The 18,226-nt window shown below is 41.8% G+C and overlaps 2 protein-coding genes across 3 annotated transcripts; both read right to left on the reverse strand.

The window, feature by feature from the left end:
• Positions 1 to 103: 103 nt before the first annotated feature.
• On the reverse strand, positions 104 to 4,517 carry LOC120815778 (ras-related protein Rab-18-B). Its single transcript, XM_040170738.2, has 7 exons — positions 4,135 to 4,517; positions 3,717 to 3,772; positions 3,536 to 3,597; positions 2,922 to 2,994; positions 2,538 to 2,656; positions 2,205 to 2,271; positions 104 to 1,568 (listed from the first exon to the last, which is right to left on the reverse strand). The coding sequence occupies exons 1-7, from the start codon at positions 4,200 to 4,202 to the stop codon at positions 1,396 to 1,398; spliced, it is 618 nt and encodes a 205-aa protein (XP_040026672.1). The 5' UTR covers positions 4,203 to 4,517; the 3' UTR covers positions 104 to 1,395.
• A 671-nt stretch (positions 4,518 to 5,188) lies between these two features.
• Positions 5,189 to 18,027, reverse strand: LOC120816645 (ATP-dependent zinc metalloprotease YME1L1). 2 transcript variants are annotated; one of them, XM_040172415.2, is made up of 18 exons: positions 17,797 to 18,027; positions 17,201 to 17,338; positions 16,870 to 17,047; positions 16,023 to 16,112; positions 15,654 to 15,763; positions 15,090 to 15,240; positions 14,911 to 14,994; positions 14,424 to 14,597; positions 14,163 to 14,315; positions 13,631 to 13,763; positions 13,202 to 13,264; positions 12,921 to 13,033; positions 12,610 to 12,765; positions 12,272 to 12,423; positions 11,998 to 12,124; positions 7,097 to 7,170; positions 6,881 to 6,967; positions 5,189 to 6,777 (listed from the first exon to the last, which is right to left on the reverse strand). In XM_040172415.2, exons 1-18 carry the CDS (start codon positions 17,827 to 17,829, stop codon positions 6,634 to 6,636), a joined length of 2,160 nt encoding a protein of 719 aa, XP_040028349.2. In that variant the 5' UTR covers positions 17,830 to 18,027; the 3' UTR covers positions 5,189 to 6,633. The 2 variants fall into 2 exon arrangements, with proteins under 2 accessions (XP_040028349.2, XP_040028350.2); XM_040172416.2 differs by having other exon boundaries at positions 14,424 to 14,576; positions 17,797 to 17,995.
• Positions 18,028 to 18,226: the final 199 nt, after the last annotated feature.

Genomic DNA, 18,226 nt, shown 5'->3' on the forward strand with positions numbered 1-18,226 from the left:
CGTTTCCACTGTAAATCCTCTTTTTGATTCGCCGGGTTTCTTCATAAGATGGACGCGTTACGGCGGAGTTCAAACTGCAGTTAGGCAATAATTAGTCGGCATCTTCAGGTTTCCGTTTATTTCAGTTTGAAATGATACAACGGTCACTGCACCGTAACTCCAGCCTATATCATTCAATCTTAAGGCAGATATCAATTTAACAATTCGCTGAATATGATTCAACTGGGCGCACAGCAAAAGCAACAGAAAGAAGTTAAGGAATAACAAGGTCATTTCAAACGAGAAAAAGGAATTCAAACAGATTGCAACAACACAACAACTCAAAGCTCGGGAAGCTCTTAGGAATGCTCTCCTGCTACAATGTGAGATAAATGCCCTCAATGAGCCAACGGGGACATCACATGGACCACAGCAGCACACAGAAACCGCTAAACGCAGGAAGAAAACCAGCTCAGAGAGCAGAGCTGAGACTAAATGTGCAAACCACTTGCTTTTTTAGGCAACAGAAAGCTGTGAAGTAAAGTGAGTAAAAGAGCAGATTTTATTGCAGGAGCTCCTACTTCTGTAAACCTCATACTTTTGCTCGCAGAAGTTATGGTCCAGGTGAGACATGCAAAGACAAAGAAGGGTTTAGTTGCAAGAAATCTTAAAGTTCAAGGCGGCTACTTGTCTTACATATTTTGATGTAAATAAGAAGAGAGGAGAGGAAAAACAAAAATAAGGACATGGTTTAATTTGAAAGCCTCTCTACATTTTGAAGCTTTAACAGTAAAAATAAAGTGGTATGGGTCACCGGGGTCCATTGTGAAAGGTCTTATGTGGTAGCATTCACAGTGCCGTGGTGCATTATGACAGATAGTACTCAAACTCACATGAAAACAAGCCTCTCCCACCACGAGTGATGTGTTATATATGCATGTTTAAAAACGCATGTCTAGAACATTTTAACATTAGAATTAGACATTTACAAGTTTAAGCAGAGCTCTTCTGGGGACTTCGGTCTTGATTATAACGAACTATTTGGGGTAAAATTGTAAAGCTGTGTACTGTAACCTACAAATTGGTTTATGTAATTAGGCACTGCTATTCTATTACCCTGATGCCTTAATGCACAACAGAATCACTGCTGCCAATAAGTGCAATTTGAACCAGACGTGCACTCGTATGACGCACGCCTGGTGTTGTTATGTCGATTTAAAACACTACACCTCCTCAGGCAAGAGGGTATTTTCGCATGATCCTTTCATTCATTCATGATCTAAACAGAAAGCAGTAACAGATGATGGCCAAAAAGGTGTGCAAACAGCAGAGTCCATTCGACGGACTCCCTTTTCTCTCTGCTCCTGCTCTGTAGTCGTTCCTATTACTTTAGTGCTTGTTTGCTTGGGTCCGGTTTCAGGGTACGGAACAGTATCCTCCACATGCGCGCCTGCCGCCCTGCTCCTGGTCGTCCAGACGGACCCCCTGACTGTGGCTCTCGCTCTGCCAAAGCCCCGGAGTTTGGAGGATCTTCTCCACAAGCTCCTCGAAGGCACACTGGACGCCGTCCTTTGTCTTCGCACTGGCCTCTGGACAAAGGAGGAGCGGGTCACTGAGATCAGCAACAGAAAACTGGTACAACCCCTTTTAAAACATGTCACTTTTAAAATCACAGCTATCTTTTTGTAATATAGTAACTGATGACAAAGATTTCTAAATGTCCATCCGTTTTTATAAACATGATGTTGAAAGTTTGAAATGAATTCATATAAAAGGAGTGAAGAGGAATGAAGACATCCCGCAGTGGATTAAGTCCGCGACATCTTCCTGCCCGGCGCTTTTTAAAAACCCCGTAATTTAGTAATAAAATGAAAACTCCATAAATGTTGACACAATTTCCCAGAGAGGGGCAGATTAGAGATGACAATCAGGAACACATGCAGACGGGAATCAGATAAGTGAAAGCCTGCAAGGTTTTAATCGTAACGCGGTTATTTTGAAGTGGCCGCATCTCTCAGCGCGAAACGCCAAAGCAGCAAAAAGAACGCAACAAAACCAAACTAAATGCATTGCTTACTGAGGAATGTCTCGGAGAAAAAAAAAGGGTCTGACTCTCTAGTACAGTACGGCACATTTTTAGTGGTGCTACACAGGAGGTTCCATGTTTTGGCTCTATTAGTTTAAGAGACGAATGTTTGATTTTGATTTCTCAGTTGGACACTTACCAATAAAAAGCATGGAGTGTTTCCGAGCAAATTTCAGTCCCTCATTTCTGTCCACCTCATGGTCATCCTGAAACCAGAGAAAAGATCCAATGGGATTTTACTCCGTGTGGAATACACATTTCATTATTCAACACTTACAGGATTTCTGGTGTATGCGTTTTTATATTTTAATATAATAAATGCAAGCAGAAGGTAGAAAAACAATATTCACATTAAGGCCAACTTTGAGCCTATATTCTTATATTAAGGACCGCATTCCAAGAAATGTCACGATGAGACAGCGACAACTAAAGCTTGTATTGTAGGACTCAAACTGGCGTTAGCAGCACTCACCCGATCTATTTTGTTCCCAACGAGCATCTTCACAAGGTCATTGCGTGTTGTGTAGGTTTCCAGTTCATTCAGCCAATTTTCAAGCTTCGTGAAGGTCTCGCGCTTTGTGACGTCATAAACTGTCAAAACCAATCAAAAAGAGGAAAGGAGTGAGTGGGAATGTTTCACCCGAGTACGATGACATCTTTTGCTTTTATTACCAACACGTCTTAACAGGACAGTGCAGCATCCCAATGACCGTCGATTCACAGTATTTATCCAAACTCAATTATAAGATAATGTCTTTTTGAGTAAGTGCGACGGGAAGCAAAGAGCAGATAAGATTCTTTTACCAGATGGGGGATGTTTATCATGATATTGTGCTTTATGTTTTTTGCTGTTTACCAAGTATAACTCCCTGTGCACCGCGGTAGTAGCTGGGTGTCAGGGTGCGAAACCTTTCCTGCCCCGCCGTGTCCTGCAAAAAGAAAAAGACACTTTAAATCAACGGCAGCAGAAGAATCCCTGACTCCAAACTTCGGAGCAACAGGTACGCTGGCCAGCGTCCCCACTCAGACTGTGACAATGTGCAATGTTTCGGGCAGGGAAATTGGCCTTTGGTGTAGAAATCCTTACGGATGTTTTTCTTAGGGAAATTATTGGTTTTAGTATTTTAACTTTATATGAAAAAGAAAAAAACTTTTCAATTACACAGAACCTTTTCAAATGTATCTACTAGTTATTATTTGTAGTTATTTACTAGTTGTATTCCCAAGTATTTTGAGAGCTGTTTTCCTCAATCGTGAGGGGCGTTTGGCTGTAGTTTATGGCCTCGTCGTGGAGTTTAAGACTTTAAGCCTCATAGCGGAAAGTTGAATCTTTTTTTTCAGCTTCCTTCAGTCATTCTGTCTGTGCAATGTGCGCCACCTTGTGGAGAAACCCTGAACTTCACAATGTTTTTATCCCAAACACAAATAAACTATAAAAGAAAAAAACACACCAGATGACTCCAGTCTTACCCATATGGCGAGTTTGGCTTTGTTCCCATCTATTGAGAGTGTCTTTACTTTAAAATCCACACCTGATCAGCGATGAGACAAAGAAAGGAGAAAGAAAGGAAGCATTTTTAGAGATCCAAAGCGTCGTACATGTTTATGTCTGTGTGTGGCTTTTATCGGTGTATGTGAGTGAGTCATAAACCTATAGTCGCAGGCTGCTCTGGATCGAAGGTGTCTTCTGTGAACCTCAGGAGGAGACTGTTTAGGGAAATGAAAAGGTACATACTGAAATAAGATACAGTACAATAGTTTTTTTGTGGGTTGCTTAAAGGCTCGTAAAACCTTTAGTATATATGGTACGTTAATCATTAGCTGATGCTGAGCAGCAGCATCTCTTGTAAGAACACAAAATACCTGAGAAAAGTTTCTAAACTGACTAACGTTACGTGAGGTTGACGTCATCGGTCACCTAATGACTGATAACAATGGCCGGCAGAAGAGGGACATCGACAACATTAGCGGCTAGCTGTAGCAACAACTGCGAAGCAATGGGGGGAATAAACTTGTCAGAGAATGTCAACATTCACGCGATGCTAGCTAGTAGCGCGACACACACACACCTGGACTTTCCGACTCCGCTTTCCCCGATTATCAACAGCTTGAGGGTCGTCAACACGTCGTCGTCCATATTCCTTGTGGGAGCTGCTCTCACTTGCAGTTGTCGACGGCTTTTCACGGTGAATTGCACTTATCTTTTTTCAAAACAGCTTTCGGCTAACAGCTCCGCTGACAGCCTGCTGGTCACGCAACTTCCGCCTTCGACGCGTGACGTCACGCAGAGCCACGATGGTTGAAAGTGAAAAGAAAACAAGATATGAATTCGTCGTCAGTATTTTAACCCAATTGTATTGTTGTGCACTTGAAGATGAATAGAGTTTTGTTAAAATAAAAAATACAAATTGAATAATGAAAAATGTACCAGATAATGTGTTAAATAAAAAAGGTTCACTACTGTTTTCCAATAATTTATTGTGTTTTATTTGTTAGAAGGTTTCGTTGTGAATTTAGAAAGGTATGTAAGTAAAAAAAATAAGCTTTTATGTGGCTTGTAGTTTGTCCTTGTTTTGTGTTCATGGCTTGTATATTTTATATAAGGCTACATCCCCCGTTGCCATTGTGGGCCAGTTTACCCTGAAGCAGATGGCGGACGAGGGATTAGAGTGAAGTCTACCATAGAAAATTACCTTCAGCTGACTTGTGGAAAACAAAGTAAGTAAAGGTCCACATTACCTTAGGTCTTTTGCTAGGTTTCATCAATCTTCAAGATCCCGTGACTACTGTTACCACACCTGTGAGAAGGAATCACCTGAGGGTTGGAGCAAATAAAACCCTTGACAGTAACCATTGAAATGTAATTAGTGAAACACACAACAGTACCTGTTCTACAATAGACTGTTTAACTGAGGCCGTCCGCATACCTCATCAGTCTCATTGCAGAGTAGACAACCCTGTCAATTTTTCCCCAAGTAGTTTTTTTGCAGTCATGGCCAGACACACAGACTGCATAACCAGTTGTTTGACTACCTCAGTGACTTCCACCAGGCAAATTGGTCCGCCTCTACCAAAGAGGCCATATAAATCTTATATTCCGTTTCAGATCAAAAACACAAAACATTTCTTTGGGTTTCTTTTTATTTGTCAAATGCACAAACATTCATTTACCACATCCATGGCGTTGTTGAGAGACATTCATTCCATGTGTTCTCGTAAAAACAAACTATACATCTATATACACGATGTCCCCATTACATCCCAATCGCATGTACAGCTAAACAGATAAAACTCTCCTAAAAAGTGTCTCAATTCAAAGCAAAACACCGAAAAGGTTATCAACCTAAAGTACGTAGGCCGATAGCGATCTTGATATTTGTACTATATATAAAATGCTAAAATAGAGATCACATGGGCTGCTGCATCCATAACTATTCACTTTAAAATTGGAACAACATTTTAGGAGGCATAACTGCATGTTTCTACCAATAATCTATGTTTAAGAAATGTCATATTTAGACTGAAGAATTTCACTTTACACAAAGACATCCTAAGTGCCTTTATAGACAGAGCAGTGCCAGTAGGCCTTTCATCCACTGCACAAAATGTGTTGAAACAGAAAAGGTATATAGCACAAGATAAACACAGCTTTATATGTATATACATATAAATATATATACTTTTATGCATGCTTTTTGAGGCTGAGCATCAGTAAATAGTCTGTTTGTACACGCAGCATAAGCGCAATAAATTACATGAAGTGAGCATTTTCAATTTATACAGCATGAGTGATGGTGATGAGTTCAACCTGCTCCTCCTCCTAAACCACTCAACATTCCCCAAAAGGCCACCATTACAAATAAGTACCAGGGACATATGCAGTGGTGGACAGGCAAGTGTAAATACATACATATATATGACCCTCCCACCATCTCAGATACAAAGAATCTGATGGGAAGTCAAAGAGCTGCACATCCACTTCCTGGTGTTTGATTAAAACACACGCGAGCTAGAAGTAGAGTGCCGCACGGCCTTGAAAATATACTACACAAATAACAAAAACACAAACCCTGCAGGATAAGTGACAAATAGGAGTTGAAATTAAGCTGAAGTTTTATTACGATTGCACATTTGCTCTTTGGGCTAAGGATCAGCAAAAAAAGAGAAAAGTAAAACCTTTTTTTCGACATTAACATTATTTAACATGCTGCTAATCTGTTTGAGGTGCCTAAATACATTCATGTATTATTTCCTCCCTGCAACTGATTGACCTGAATAACATTCTCAACATTTAATCGGTGAAGCAGTTAAAACAGGAAAAGCTACGTTCAAGAGTCACATGACAGATCGAGGGAATGTTGGTGAGATCACAGAACGGGGACAGCGTGAGGATGCGACGTAGTCCCACTTTGAAAAACACAGACCAAGACTTCTCTAAATCACTGCTCATTGAGCTCATCGAGTCCGCCCCTCCTTCCATGACCCCCCCCCCCCCAACTCTACAAATGTCCCCCCCCCCCCCCTCCCCTGTTGCTACCCTCTCGATTTGTTGCTGTGCTTGGGGGGTTTCACTTGGTCTCCAGGGCCTTGCCCTCCAGGACCAGCCGAATCTCTTTGGCATCCAGAGTCTCATACGTGAGCAGAGCGTCCGCCAGGTTTTTGTGCTCTTTGGTGTGAGTCTTCAGCAGGGCTTTGGCACGCTCATAAGACTCCTGGTGACGAGCAAGAGTAGAGATGGCGAGAAAAAAAACATTTTTTTACGAGGCTGGTGGGGATAGGGTTGTTTTGTTTCAGAATCTACAACGTCACACAGACCTTCAATAAGAGTCGCACTTCACGCTCCACAGCTGCTTGTGCCTCGGGGCTCTGGGCTGTCATGTCAGTGTAAGTCATCACACCCAGCTGGGAGACGGGAAACAAATACATGAAAGTACATACAATTATAGCCAAAGTGCGGACTGTGATTGGTGCGCTGTACGAATACTTCCAACTAGAGGTCGACCAATAGTGGATTCCCATATGTTAGCATACCTTATCACACATTCCATATCTGGTCACCATCATCTTGGCAATCTTTGTGGCACTATCAAAGTCACTTGATGCACCTGGAGAAGAAGAAGAAACTAGAAAATGCATTTCCTGCTGAAAATGCGTTGGAATGCAAAAAGCTGAAAGCTGAAATGAACTTTTTAAAATAGCTGAAAATACAGAAAGTTGAAGGGAATTTGAATACATTTGCTGAAATTATAGATATTAGAAAAGCTGAAATGAATTTGAAATTGCTGAAAATACAGAAATGGGAGAAGCTGAAAGGAATTTCAATAGATTTGCTGAAAAAGCAGAAATGAAAACAGCTGAAATAAATTTGAAATATTGCAAAAAAATACAGAAATGAATAGTGAAAAATTGCTGTTGATAGAGGCATAAGAATAGCTGAAATTATTTTAAAGAACTGCTGAAAATACAGGAAGTGGGGAAGCTGAATTTCAATAGATTTTCTAAAAACAGAAGTTGCAGGAGCTTAAATTTGTTTTAAATTGTTTGTAGTAATATTAGTAGTAGTATTAGTTGAAATTGTGGTGTTAGTAGTACTAGCAGTATAAGCAGTAATAGTAGGTTTAGTATCAATAGCAGTAGAAACAGCTGTAATACTATTAGCCATAGTAGTATTTGTAATAACATTAGTAGTAGTTGTAGTATTAATAGCAGTAGAAATACTAGTAGTATGGTAGTAGAAGTATCAGTTGTAGTACTAGAAGTACGAGTAATATTCGTAGAGGGAGACAGAATGTTTGTTATTCACACTTAAAAGTTTTTAATTAATAGGCCTCATCACAAACATTACAGTAAAAATTCCCTCCATGGGGCTTTTATTTTGAAATTATTGGATTGGGTGGGGTGGGGGGGTGTAGATAGAGGGAGGGAGGGTGAGAGGGTGAGGAAGGGAGGGGTGGTGAGGAAGAGAGGGAGAGGGGAGGAGAATTAGACTGACTGACTGACTGAGAGTGATTAACAGTAAGTAGAGGTCAGGGTGGAGGGGGGAGGGGGGGCGAGTGTCTTTATCATATTGGTCTGTTGACAGAAAGCATAGCTGCGTCATGTGACTCCACTAATCAGGTCACAAGGAGCAGCTTTGAGCCACAGACAGAGATCCTGCAGCGTGTGAGCGAGTAACCACGACAACGGCGCACCTATTGGATTGGGTGGGGTGGGGGGGTGTAGATAGAGGGAGGGAGGGTGAGAGGGTGAGGAAGGGAATGGTGGTGAGGAAGAGAGAGAGGGAGAGGGGAGGAGAATTAGACAGACTGACTGACTGACTGAGTGATTAACAGTGAGAAGAGGTCAGGGGGGAGGGGGGAGGGGGGGCGAGTGTCTTTATCATATTGGTCTGTTGACAGAAAGCATAGCTGCGTCATGTGACTCCACTAATCAGGTCATAGGAGCGAGCAGCTGTGAGCCACAGACAGATCCTGCAGCATGTGAGTGCTCGTAACCACGACAACGGCGCACCTGTGATCATTAACGATCTGCTGCAAAAGACAGAGACATGGCAGCAAGTTACACAGAATCCACACCTCAAACAAATGGGAACCAGCGCAAAACTATAACAGCTATCTAAAAAATACGGCGTTTGTATGAGACCCAAGACTCTACCGAACGCGTGGATGTGCGTTTTATGTCTGTCCGGTAATAAATACGGCTCCTATGGCCGTTTACAAAACGTGTACCTTGTGGATTTTTGTGAGAAATATGTCGGCAGATTTGTATTGGAGCCTATGGGGCTTTTGGCAGAGGTTGTGTCACTCAAACACTCCTTGCGCCAAAACTAAAAAACTCTGGGATTCCATGAACACATTAATCCAATCAGCACAACCATACCCTCATTAATCTGAAGAAATGAAGCCTCTAGAGTGTATACTTTGGCTGCAAGGACAGAAGTTCCATACTTTTTTAACCAGATTTCTGCGCTGCTTCAGCCTCTAGCCCGCGAGCTCTCCACTCTAGCAGACGCAATACACACTCATGTAAAAGTCAGAAACGGAGCGAAAAACTAGTGAAACATAATCAGTGATTATGAAAAAAGTACAATAGATATCAAGAAGCAGTTTTTTTCATAAAATAGTTGAGACTTGTGTGAACATTTGAGAGTTGAAATGGTGTCTGTAGCTGAAAGATTCGCGAAGCTGAAAAATCTGAAAGTTGAAGAAGTTTAGGAGGATTTGAAAGCAAACTCCATTTGAAAACCATGTTAAAATATTAATGATTATTGATTTATATAAATTCAAGCATAAGAGGTAGAAAGCTGAAAAGTCATAGCCCTCAAGCCAGAAAGGAGCTGAACATTTTAATATTTGAACGGTTTAAATAGCTGAAAGTGTGAAGGAGTTGAAAGGTGCCGCGGAAGAAATAGAAGAAGAAGCTGAAGAACTAGAAAATGCATTTCCTGCTGAAAATGCGTTGGAATGCAAAAAGCTGAAAGCTGAAATGAACTTTTTAAAATAGCTGAAAATACAGAAAGTTGAAGGGAATTTGAATACATTTGCTGAAATTATAGATATTAGAAAAGCTGAAATGAATTTGAAATTGCTGAAAATACAGAAATGGGAGAAGCTGAAAGGAATTTCAATAGATTTGCTGAAAAAGCAGAAATGAAAACAGCTGAAATAAATTTGAAATATTGCAAAAAAATACAGAAATGAATAGTGAAAAATTGCTGTTGATAGAGGCATAAGAATAGCTGAAATTATTTTAAAGAACTGCTGAAAATACAGGAAGTGGGGAAGCTGAATTTCAATAGATTTTCTAAAAACAGAAGTTGCAGGAGCTTAAATTTGTTTAAAATTGTTTGTAGTAATATTAGTAGTAGTATTAGTTATAATTGTGGTATTAGTAGTACTAGCAGTAATAGTAGGTTTAGTATCAATAGCAGTAGAAACAGCTGTAATACTATTAGCCATAGTCGTATTTGTAATAACATTAGTAGTAGTTGTAGTATTAATAGCAGTAGAAATACTAGTAGTATGGTAGTAGAAGTATCAGTTGTAGTACTAGAAGTACGAGTAATATTCGTAGTGGGAGACAGAATGTTTGTTATTCAAACTAAGAAGTTTTTAATTAATAGGCCTCATCACAAACATTACAGTAAAAATTCCCTCCATGTGGCTTTTATTTTGAAATTATTGGATTGGGCGGGTTGGGGGGGTGTAGATAGAGGGAGGGAGGGTGAGAGGGTGAGGAAGGGAGGGGTGGTGAGGAAGAGATAGAGGGAGAGAGAGAGGAGGAGAAATAGACAGACATACTGACTGACTGAGTGATTAACAGTAAGAAGAGGTCAGGGTGGAGGGGGGAGGGGGGGCGAGTGTCTTTATCATATTGGTCTGTTGACAGAAAGCATAGCTGCGTCATGTGACTCCACTAATCAGGTCATTGGAGCAGCTGTGAGTCACACACAGAGATACTGCAGCGTGTTTACGAGTAACCACGGCAACGGCGCACGTATTGCATTGGGTGGGGTGGGGGGGTGTAGATAGAGGGAGGGAGGGTGAGAGGGTGAGGAAGGGAATGGTGGTGAGGAAGAGAGGGAGAGGGGAGGAGAATTAGACTGACTGACTGACTGAGAGTGATTAACAGTAAGTAGAGGTCAGGGTGGAGGGGGGAGGGGGGAGGGGGGGCTAGTGTCTTTATCATATTGGTCTGTTGACAGAAAGCATAGCTGCGTCATGTGACTCCACTAATCAGGTCATAGGAGCGAGCAGCTGTGAGTCACAGACAGATCCTGCAGCATGTGAGTGCTCGTAACCACGACAACGGCGCACCTGTGATCATTAACGGCTGCAAAATGCAGAGACATGGCAGCAAGTTACACAGAATCCACACCTCACACAAATGAGAACCAGCGCAAAACTATAACAGCTATCTAAAAAATACGGCGTTTGTATGAGACCCAAGACTCTACCGAACGCGTGGATGTGCTTTTTATGTCTGTCCGGTAATAAATACGGCTCCTATGGCCGTTTACAAAACGTGTACCTTGTGGATTTTTGTGAGAAATATGTCGGCAGATTTGTATTGGAGCCTATGGGGCTTTTGGCAGAGGTTGTGTCACTCAAACACTCCTTGCGCCAAAACTAAAAAACTCTGGGATTCCATGAACACATTAATCCAATCAGCACAACCATACCCTCATTAATCTGAAGAAATGAAGCCTCTAGAGTGTATACTTTGGCTGCAAGGACAGAAGTTCCATACTTTTTTAACCAGATTTCTGCGCTGCCCCACACTCTAGCCCTGGAGCTCTCCACTCTAGCAGACGCAATACACACTCATGTAAAAGTCAGAAACGGAGCGAAAAACTAGTGAAACATAATCAGTGATTATGAAAAAAGTACAATAGATATCAAGAAGCAGTTTTTTTCATAAAATAGTTGAGACTTGTGTGAACATTTGAGAGTTGAAATGGTGTCTGTAGCTGAAAGATTCGCGAAGCTGAAAAATCTGAAAGTTGAAGAAGTTTAGGAGGATTTGAAAGCAAACTCCATTTGAAAACCATGTTAAAATATTAATGATTATTGATTTATATAAATTCAAGCATAAGAGGTAGAAAGCTGAAAAGTCATAGCCCTCAAGCCAGAAAGGAGCTGAACATTTTAATATTTGAACGGTTTAAATAGCTGAAAGTGTGAAGGAGTTGAAAGGTGGCGCGGAAGAAATAGAAGAAGAAGATGAAGATGAAGAAATAAAGATTCGAAGAACAATACTTGGAATGCATCGTTAATGCATTCCAACAATAAAGATTCGAAGAACAATACTTGGAATGCATCTCAATGCATTCCAACAATTAGGCCGTAACCACATTTCCTCATGTTAGAGAATAAAGAGTTTCCTACATTTGACCACTTATAACGGAACACATATTGGGAACTCGGCCTCACCGGTTGTTATGAACTCTTGGCCAAACATGATCTCCTCTGCAACACGGCCGCCCATACTGACGTCCATCTGGGCCAGCAGCTGTGAGCGGGTCTCACTCCAGCGATCGCTCTCTGGGAGCATGGACACCTGACGAGATACAATGAAGGAGATGGAATGAAAAAGGAACGAGGGGATTTATGCAGTTTAGAGTAATGACAGTTTGCCCAGGACCTGGTTTCAAAACTTTACATGAGGAGTTCAACCATTTGGTTTAGAAGCTCAAGGTCTCCTTACATGTCCCAAACTGTGTCCTCTGGGCATGATGGTAGCTTTGTTAATCGGCATGGCGTCTTTGGTGTAGTAAGCCACGATCGCATGGCCGGACTCGTGGTACGCTGTGATGCGCTTGTTTTTCTCATCTATTTCTGCACTTTTTCTCTCAGGGCCTTAAAAGAAAAGACGGCGTGAGAAAAATTATTTTATGGCAACATTCTCAAAATGAATGTATAAAGTATAAACTGTTGCCAGGGGAGATAAAGATAGAAAATATGAAGGTGGTTTTGCAGGAAGATTAATTATATCTCAACAACTGCAGGGAAACAAGTAAGGGGACCATCTTCCCAATCACTCACCCATGAGGATTTTGTCTTTCGCGAACTCCAGCTCCTTCAGGGTGACCATGTCTTTGCCGTCAACTGCTGCCTTCAGGGCAGCCTGGTTGACCAGATTTTCCAGGTCAGCGCCAGAGAAGCCCACGGTGCCCCGGGCAATGATATTGGCCTCAATAGCTGCAAAGATAACACGCATCAACAAAGATCTCCCGGGTATCAAACTATACAGTTTATGAAAAATAAACAGAATTCTCAGATCTGACTAAATGTCATTTGCCAGAGCAATACAATTGAGAGAAGAAGAATATTGCTATTATTGTTTAGGATCACACCTGGATCCACTTTAATCTTCTTCAGATACCAGTTGATAATCTCGGTGCGTCCTTTCACGTCTGGTTTGGGTACAGTCACCTGCATGTCAAATCTTCCTGGGCGGATCAGGGCACTAAAAAGAAGGAGATCCGCTTGTTATAAAGGGTCTGATACTGTGTCCCGATCTGGGTCACTGCATCCAAAAACAGCCTCAGGGTGGGAGTCTATTAGTGAAAGCTGGGCGTGAATGTGCACGGTGAGCTCGGACATTTTCAAGCGAGAGACACAGAGGCAAACATACTTATCCAAAGCTTCCGGGAAGTTGGTTGCTCCAATGATGATCACGCCTTCATTAGGTTTAAACCTACAAAATGATGGCACAGGGTTGATGCTAGTCAGCAGCTCTCCTCCGGCTTTCAACAATGAGCAACTCATACTTCAAGTGACAATGCAGTGCTTTGTTTAATCTTGTTTCCACCAACGCTGTACTGTATAGTATGCACTTGCGATTAAAAGAAGTTTTTGTTATCATTATGTGTAGTTGAATAACTCAAGTCCTGCACTATATTAATATCACATGTTCTAAAGATATTTCTATGGTCATTACCAGATTATTGCAACATCCCCACCCACCATATTGGCAAATGTCCTTTTAATATGAATTAAAACAACCCCCCCAGTTAATGCATTCATAAACTGTAAAAATGCAAAATATACATTTAGAGATTACCCATCCATCTCTGCAAGTAGTTGGTTGATAGTCTGTCTGGAGTACGGGTGCATGGGAGACTCGATCCTCTTTCCGCCCACACTGTCTAGTTCGTCGATGAAGATCACACACGGAGCATTGCTTTTAGCCTCCCCTAGAAAACAGCAGGACAAATACACATATTTACTTATGTAGCACAACATTCAGCGAAAATACATGTTATATAATATAATTATATAATAATGTTTCAAAGTTGTACTCCGAAAGTATGAAAGATATGTGATGTGATGACATTCTGTCCAGTACTGGTACTATTGTCTTAATCTGGAAACGATATCTTTTGCAAAGTTTCAGAGAAGGTTGAATATTTTGATCGGATTAAAAAATTGAAAAATATGTATAAAAGATTGAGGAAAAGACTATTTTGATAAAAATAGGGCGGAATAATAGCTAAAGATTCACGCCAATTACTTTTGTTGCCATAACCCTATAGCTATCGTATAAGTAGAGGTAAAGGATAAAGGATTAATTCAAATAATTTGAAATATCCCACTGAAAAGGTTCCGGATGCGGCTGGCTCCCACTCCAACAAACATCTCGTCAAATTCGGACCCGGAGGCGTAGTAGAACGGCACATCTGCCTCCCCTGCCACCGCTCTGGCCAGTAGAGTCTTCCCGGTCCCTGGAGGACCAATCAGTAGAACACCTAAAGTAGAGAGAGGCGAGAGGAAAAGCGTTGAGGAAGAAATAGAGAGACAAAAAAAAACATCCCAGAACGTAACGGAGGAAAACGTAGTGGGAGAGATACCGATACCTTTTGGCAGCTTTCCTCCCAAGACTGTGAACTTCTCTGGGTTTTTCAGGAACTCCACTACTTCCTGCAGCTCGTTTTTAGCTTCTTCCACCCCTTTGACGTGCTCGAATGTCACATTTTTCACCTGGACCGGGTCCACTGCAGAGTCCAGGCCTGATGTGGTTCGGAACCGTACTATTCAAAATGGTTAGATTAAAGTTCGAAATCACACTGCAAGGCACGGTTAACACTGCTTGTTACTCTGGGATCCAAAGCCACATTGTCAGATTGCATATACTGTAATAGTGGGTCAATATATGCAGGCTAGAATACGCTGCTGTTGTAGGTTAATTGAAGTTCTTTGGTTTAATGGATTAATACATGTACAAGACGCGTGGATTAGTTCAGCAGGCAAACGCTGGGCTTTATTATTATTCACATTCACACTTTGATTTTAGGTGTTATATGAAAGTAAAACGCAGCTTTAGAGTAGATGAGGAGCCTTTACCCGATATGAAGGGGGTCTTGGAGAGACCGTAGAGCCCAACAAGAAGCAGCACCAGCAGGATTAGACGAGTCCTCCTGAGGGAGTCTGAAGCACGGAAACTAGACATCAGCCATGTTTACCGCTTAGAGTGGAATGAAGGTAGCGTGACTTAATTTGAGTTTGTTTGCATTGCAACCTGCCTTGCGTGCGTCGTGTCAAGGCTTGGGCTTTCAGGAAACCCTCAGCGAAGCCCCTCTTGAAAGAATCCTGCTGCCCCTCGGGGACGCTCTTGTCCTTAACCAGACTGTCTAGATTTTCAACTTCCAACCCCTTGTCACGCGTTAGAAAACCCTGCAGTACAAGTTAAGAATTGCCATCGGTACTAGCGAAGCAACAACATGCCTACATTTTAGCATCGTATTCCCTGACAAGGCCATCAGACCGGACGAGCCGTGTAGGCCTGAAAACATTAGATGGCCTTTATTCACAGCATGGTGCAAAGGCAGCTGCTGTCAACCAAGTGTTTTTCTTGTGAGCAGACAATCCAAACAGGCCCATTAACGGCAGCAACCCCTAACCCTCAGCAATTAAGAGCTTTTCTACTCCAAATAAATGGAGTAGCCTAGTCAGATGTTGTTGTTGTTGTTGTTGTGAAGGCCACATAGATCTTAAGATGCTTATTACATTAAATATTTAAAGGGTGTGCTTAATATAATAAGCACTTAAGGACTTACTTAAGCATTTCAGCATCTTGAAGTAGTTACCTTCATAAAAGACGGTGTGAATCCTTCAGAGTCCAGGGAGCGGTCAGCAACTGATTGCAGTCGTCTGGTTTTGCTCTTTAAAGTTTTAAAACTTCTGTTTGGAACCCACGCTTGAAATAGGAAGCAAATATAAGATGTTAAATAGACCACCGCATAAGTTTTAACAAGGTTAACATAAGCAGTGTAAAAGTAAACGTACAAATAGGCTAAGAAATATAATACTGACAGATCAACTTGAATATTAGTTCTCTGTAACATCATGTATGATGTTGTCAAGTAACATACGGTTTGCAGCTCTAGTAATTCATTAGTAACAACCGAATGCAAAGCCCTGGATGACTGCGAACATACTGAGTAATCTATAGTTACCGGGCCACTGCTGGAGCTCTGTGCAGACGGACTGAAGAGGCGAGGGGTGCCTGCTAGAGTACGACATGGCCAGTGCACCACTCGAGAAGCCTGGGAACAGAGAACAAGGCTCAACTGTTGACCCTCAGATAACCTGCGGAGAAAGTGGTAGCAGAGGCCCTGATTGCTGGTTAAGAAGGTTCGTTTGAAGAATTGTACTCGACACCGATGTAAAAATCATTGAACAGGACATTTATATGCAGCTTTGAGTTATATAGTCTACGGTGACAAACATCTGTGCTGGATCAGCTCCCACTGGTCACCTCCGCATCAAAAGAGAGAGAGAAATAGCATTGTCATTTCTGATTGAAGGAGATGGAAGATTTGTTTACCCCTAGGCAATAAAACTTTACAATGCGAGCTCCTTGGGAAAATATCAAGACTCTGCTTCACTAACTAATGTTTTAACCCAAAGCACTATTTGCCAATGCAAAAGCTCGTAAACTCTCTGTCCACTTTAACAGGACCTTGTTGGAATCGAATTCTTTTACCAACAGAACTTAACCCTCATAGATTGCTTTCACTCCTCCCTTACTATTTTCCTGACAGACATCGGATGATGCAGTCTTTCATTCATGATCAATCATTGACAAAAGACTGATGCATTAAATGAGGGAACCTACATTAAACATGTTGAAACAATTAAGTAATGCCTTAAAAAGGGAGTTGGGTAAAACAATATTTGATTATTTTTGCGCGCTTTGAAGTCCGGACATGCTGTGTTCATCCCTAAGATAAAAATGATGAGCCACAGTTGTCTTATTTCCAGTATGGTAGAGCCGTTTATAACAACGTAGTACATTCTCACCATTCTTATTGTAGTAAAAGGAGTGTGTAGACAGATGTGAGGTCCTCCAGGTGGTCTGTCCCCCCGGGGGACGTAGTGTCTCAGGTGGACTCCAGCGTGGTAACACACGGCTCACCAGCTCATCCAGCTGCTGTGCACCCAGATCCGACAAGCCGAGCTCACGCAGACTCCACGGTGGCTGCACACATAGTTACATCACACCACTTTGTAATCGAGAATTGATTTACAGTCCTCACAAAAGTTATTGTGGAATACGTTTTCGTTGCACACGTGGACTTGGAATAACACACGTGTCTTGCTGATCACAGATTCTCTCCGGTTGATGTTATACCTCCGTGCAGTGAAGTTCTGGGTCTGGAGCATGCTCCTTGTGTGTTCCTGACTTGCAGGGGGGGGAACTGCTGCTGCTTCCCACTGAGCTCTTAATGGAGTGCAGGACATTGATGAGGTGGCTGAGAGGCACGGTCACCTGTGATCACGTGAAATCAAACAGTTCAAAGTTGCTGTTTCAAAGTCGGCAAGATGTTAAGCAAGCGTGCACGTCAGTTATTTCTGAAATTAAAAAAAATGTAAAAAGTGCAAGAGCACAACCACGTATCATTTACCAGATGACGTAACGTTAACTTGTTAGGTAGCTAACGTTTAATAACGTTAACGTCAGCTAAGTTAGCGTTAGCTGAAAAGCCCCAACGTCCAGATATTAAATAAAGACAACAATAACAACAATACTGACTATGCCTGCTGACGTGAATATGAAGGGCTTTTAAATCACCAGACTACAACAAACTGTTGACAGCATTATGGGTCACTTTAGCAAACAAGCTGCGGTTAGCTGCACATGCTAGCAGGCGCCAGTCAACTGGAGTGGAGAGCCACAGCAACAGCGGTGCTAATGTTAGCTCGGCCTAGCTGCTCCTGCTCACTTACCTGCGGTTGGACTGTCATTGACAGAGAAAACATGTTGAAGTCTCACAGGCACACAACAGCCGTTAAGCCGCACGAATTGAGCATCCGTCCTTGAGAGTTGGGAGTCTGTATTTCTTCAAATGTGTGTCTCGCCGTAGCTGTCATTGAAAGTGAAACTGCTAACTTCAGCCTCGGCTGAAAATAACCCGGATGTGACCTCTTTCGTAACCCCCGTTTAACGCTCTCCTGCTCTGACCCACTTCAGCTGACTTGTCTGCAGTTAATGTAAAACTTTAACATTATCATTCAGCATATTTGCCACACTGTAAACTGTGATAAATTAAATGCACTAAACACCTCTATTTTCCATGTCATATTTCTAATATAAAGTTAGTTGCCTATTATCTCAATCTTTAAATTCAAAACAAATAAAAAGGAACACTGCAATAAA

This window comes from Gasterosteus aculeatus, chromosome 3 (assembly GCF_964276395.1).
Source record: "Gasterosteus aculeatus chromosome 3, fGasAcu3.hap1.1, whole genome shotgun sequence".
Lineage (NCBI taxonomy): Eukaryota > Metazoa > Chordata > Actinopteri > Perciformes > Gasterosteidae > Gasterosteus > Gasterosteus aculeatus.

Bases quoted from the DNA above. Each gene is read 5' to 3' on its own strand.
- LOC120815778 (XM_040170738.2), bottom strand. From the start codon at position 4,202: ATGGACGACGACGTGTTGACGACCCTCAAGCTGTTGATAATCGGGGAA. The intron at 3,598-3,716 runs GTTTATGACTCA...ATCGCTGATCAG, and splicing joins AGAGCAGCCTGCGACTATAG to GTGTGGATTTTAAAGTAAAG. The intron at 1,569-2,204 runs GTAAGTGTCCAA...TCCTTTGTCCAG, and splicing joins ACACTCCATGCTTTTTATTG to AGGCCAGTGCGAAGACAAAG.
- LOC120816645 (XM_040172415.2), bottom strand. From the start codon at position 17,829: ATGTTTTCTCTGTCAATGACAGTCCAACCGCAG. The intron at 12,125-12,271 runs GTAAGGAGACCT...GTATCTCGTCAG, and splicing joins GAGGACACAGTTTGGGACAT to GTGTCCATGCTCCCAGAGAG. The intron at 6,778-6,880 runs GTCTGTGTGACG...GCTCGTCACCAG, and splicing joins AAGTGCGACTCTTATTGAAG to GAGTCTTATGAGCGTGCCAA.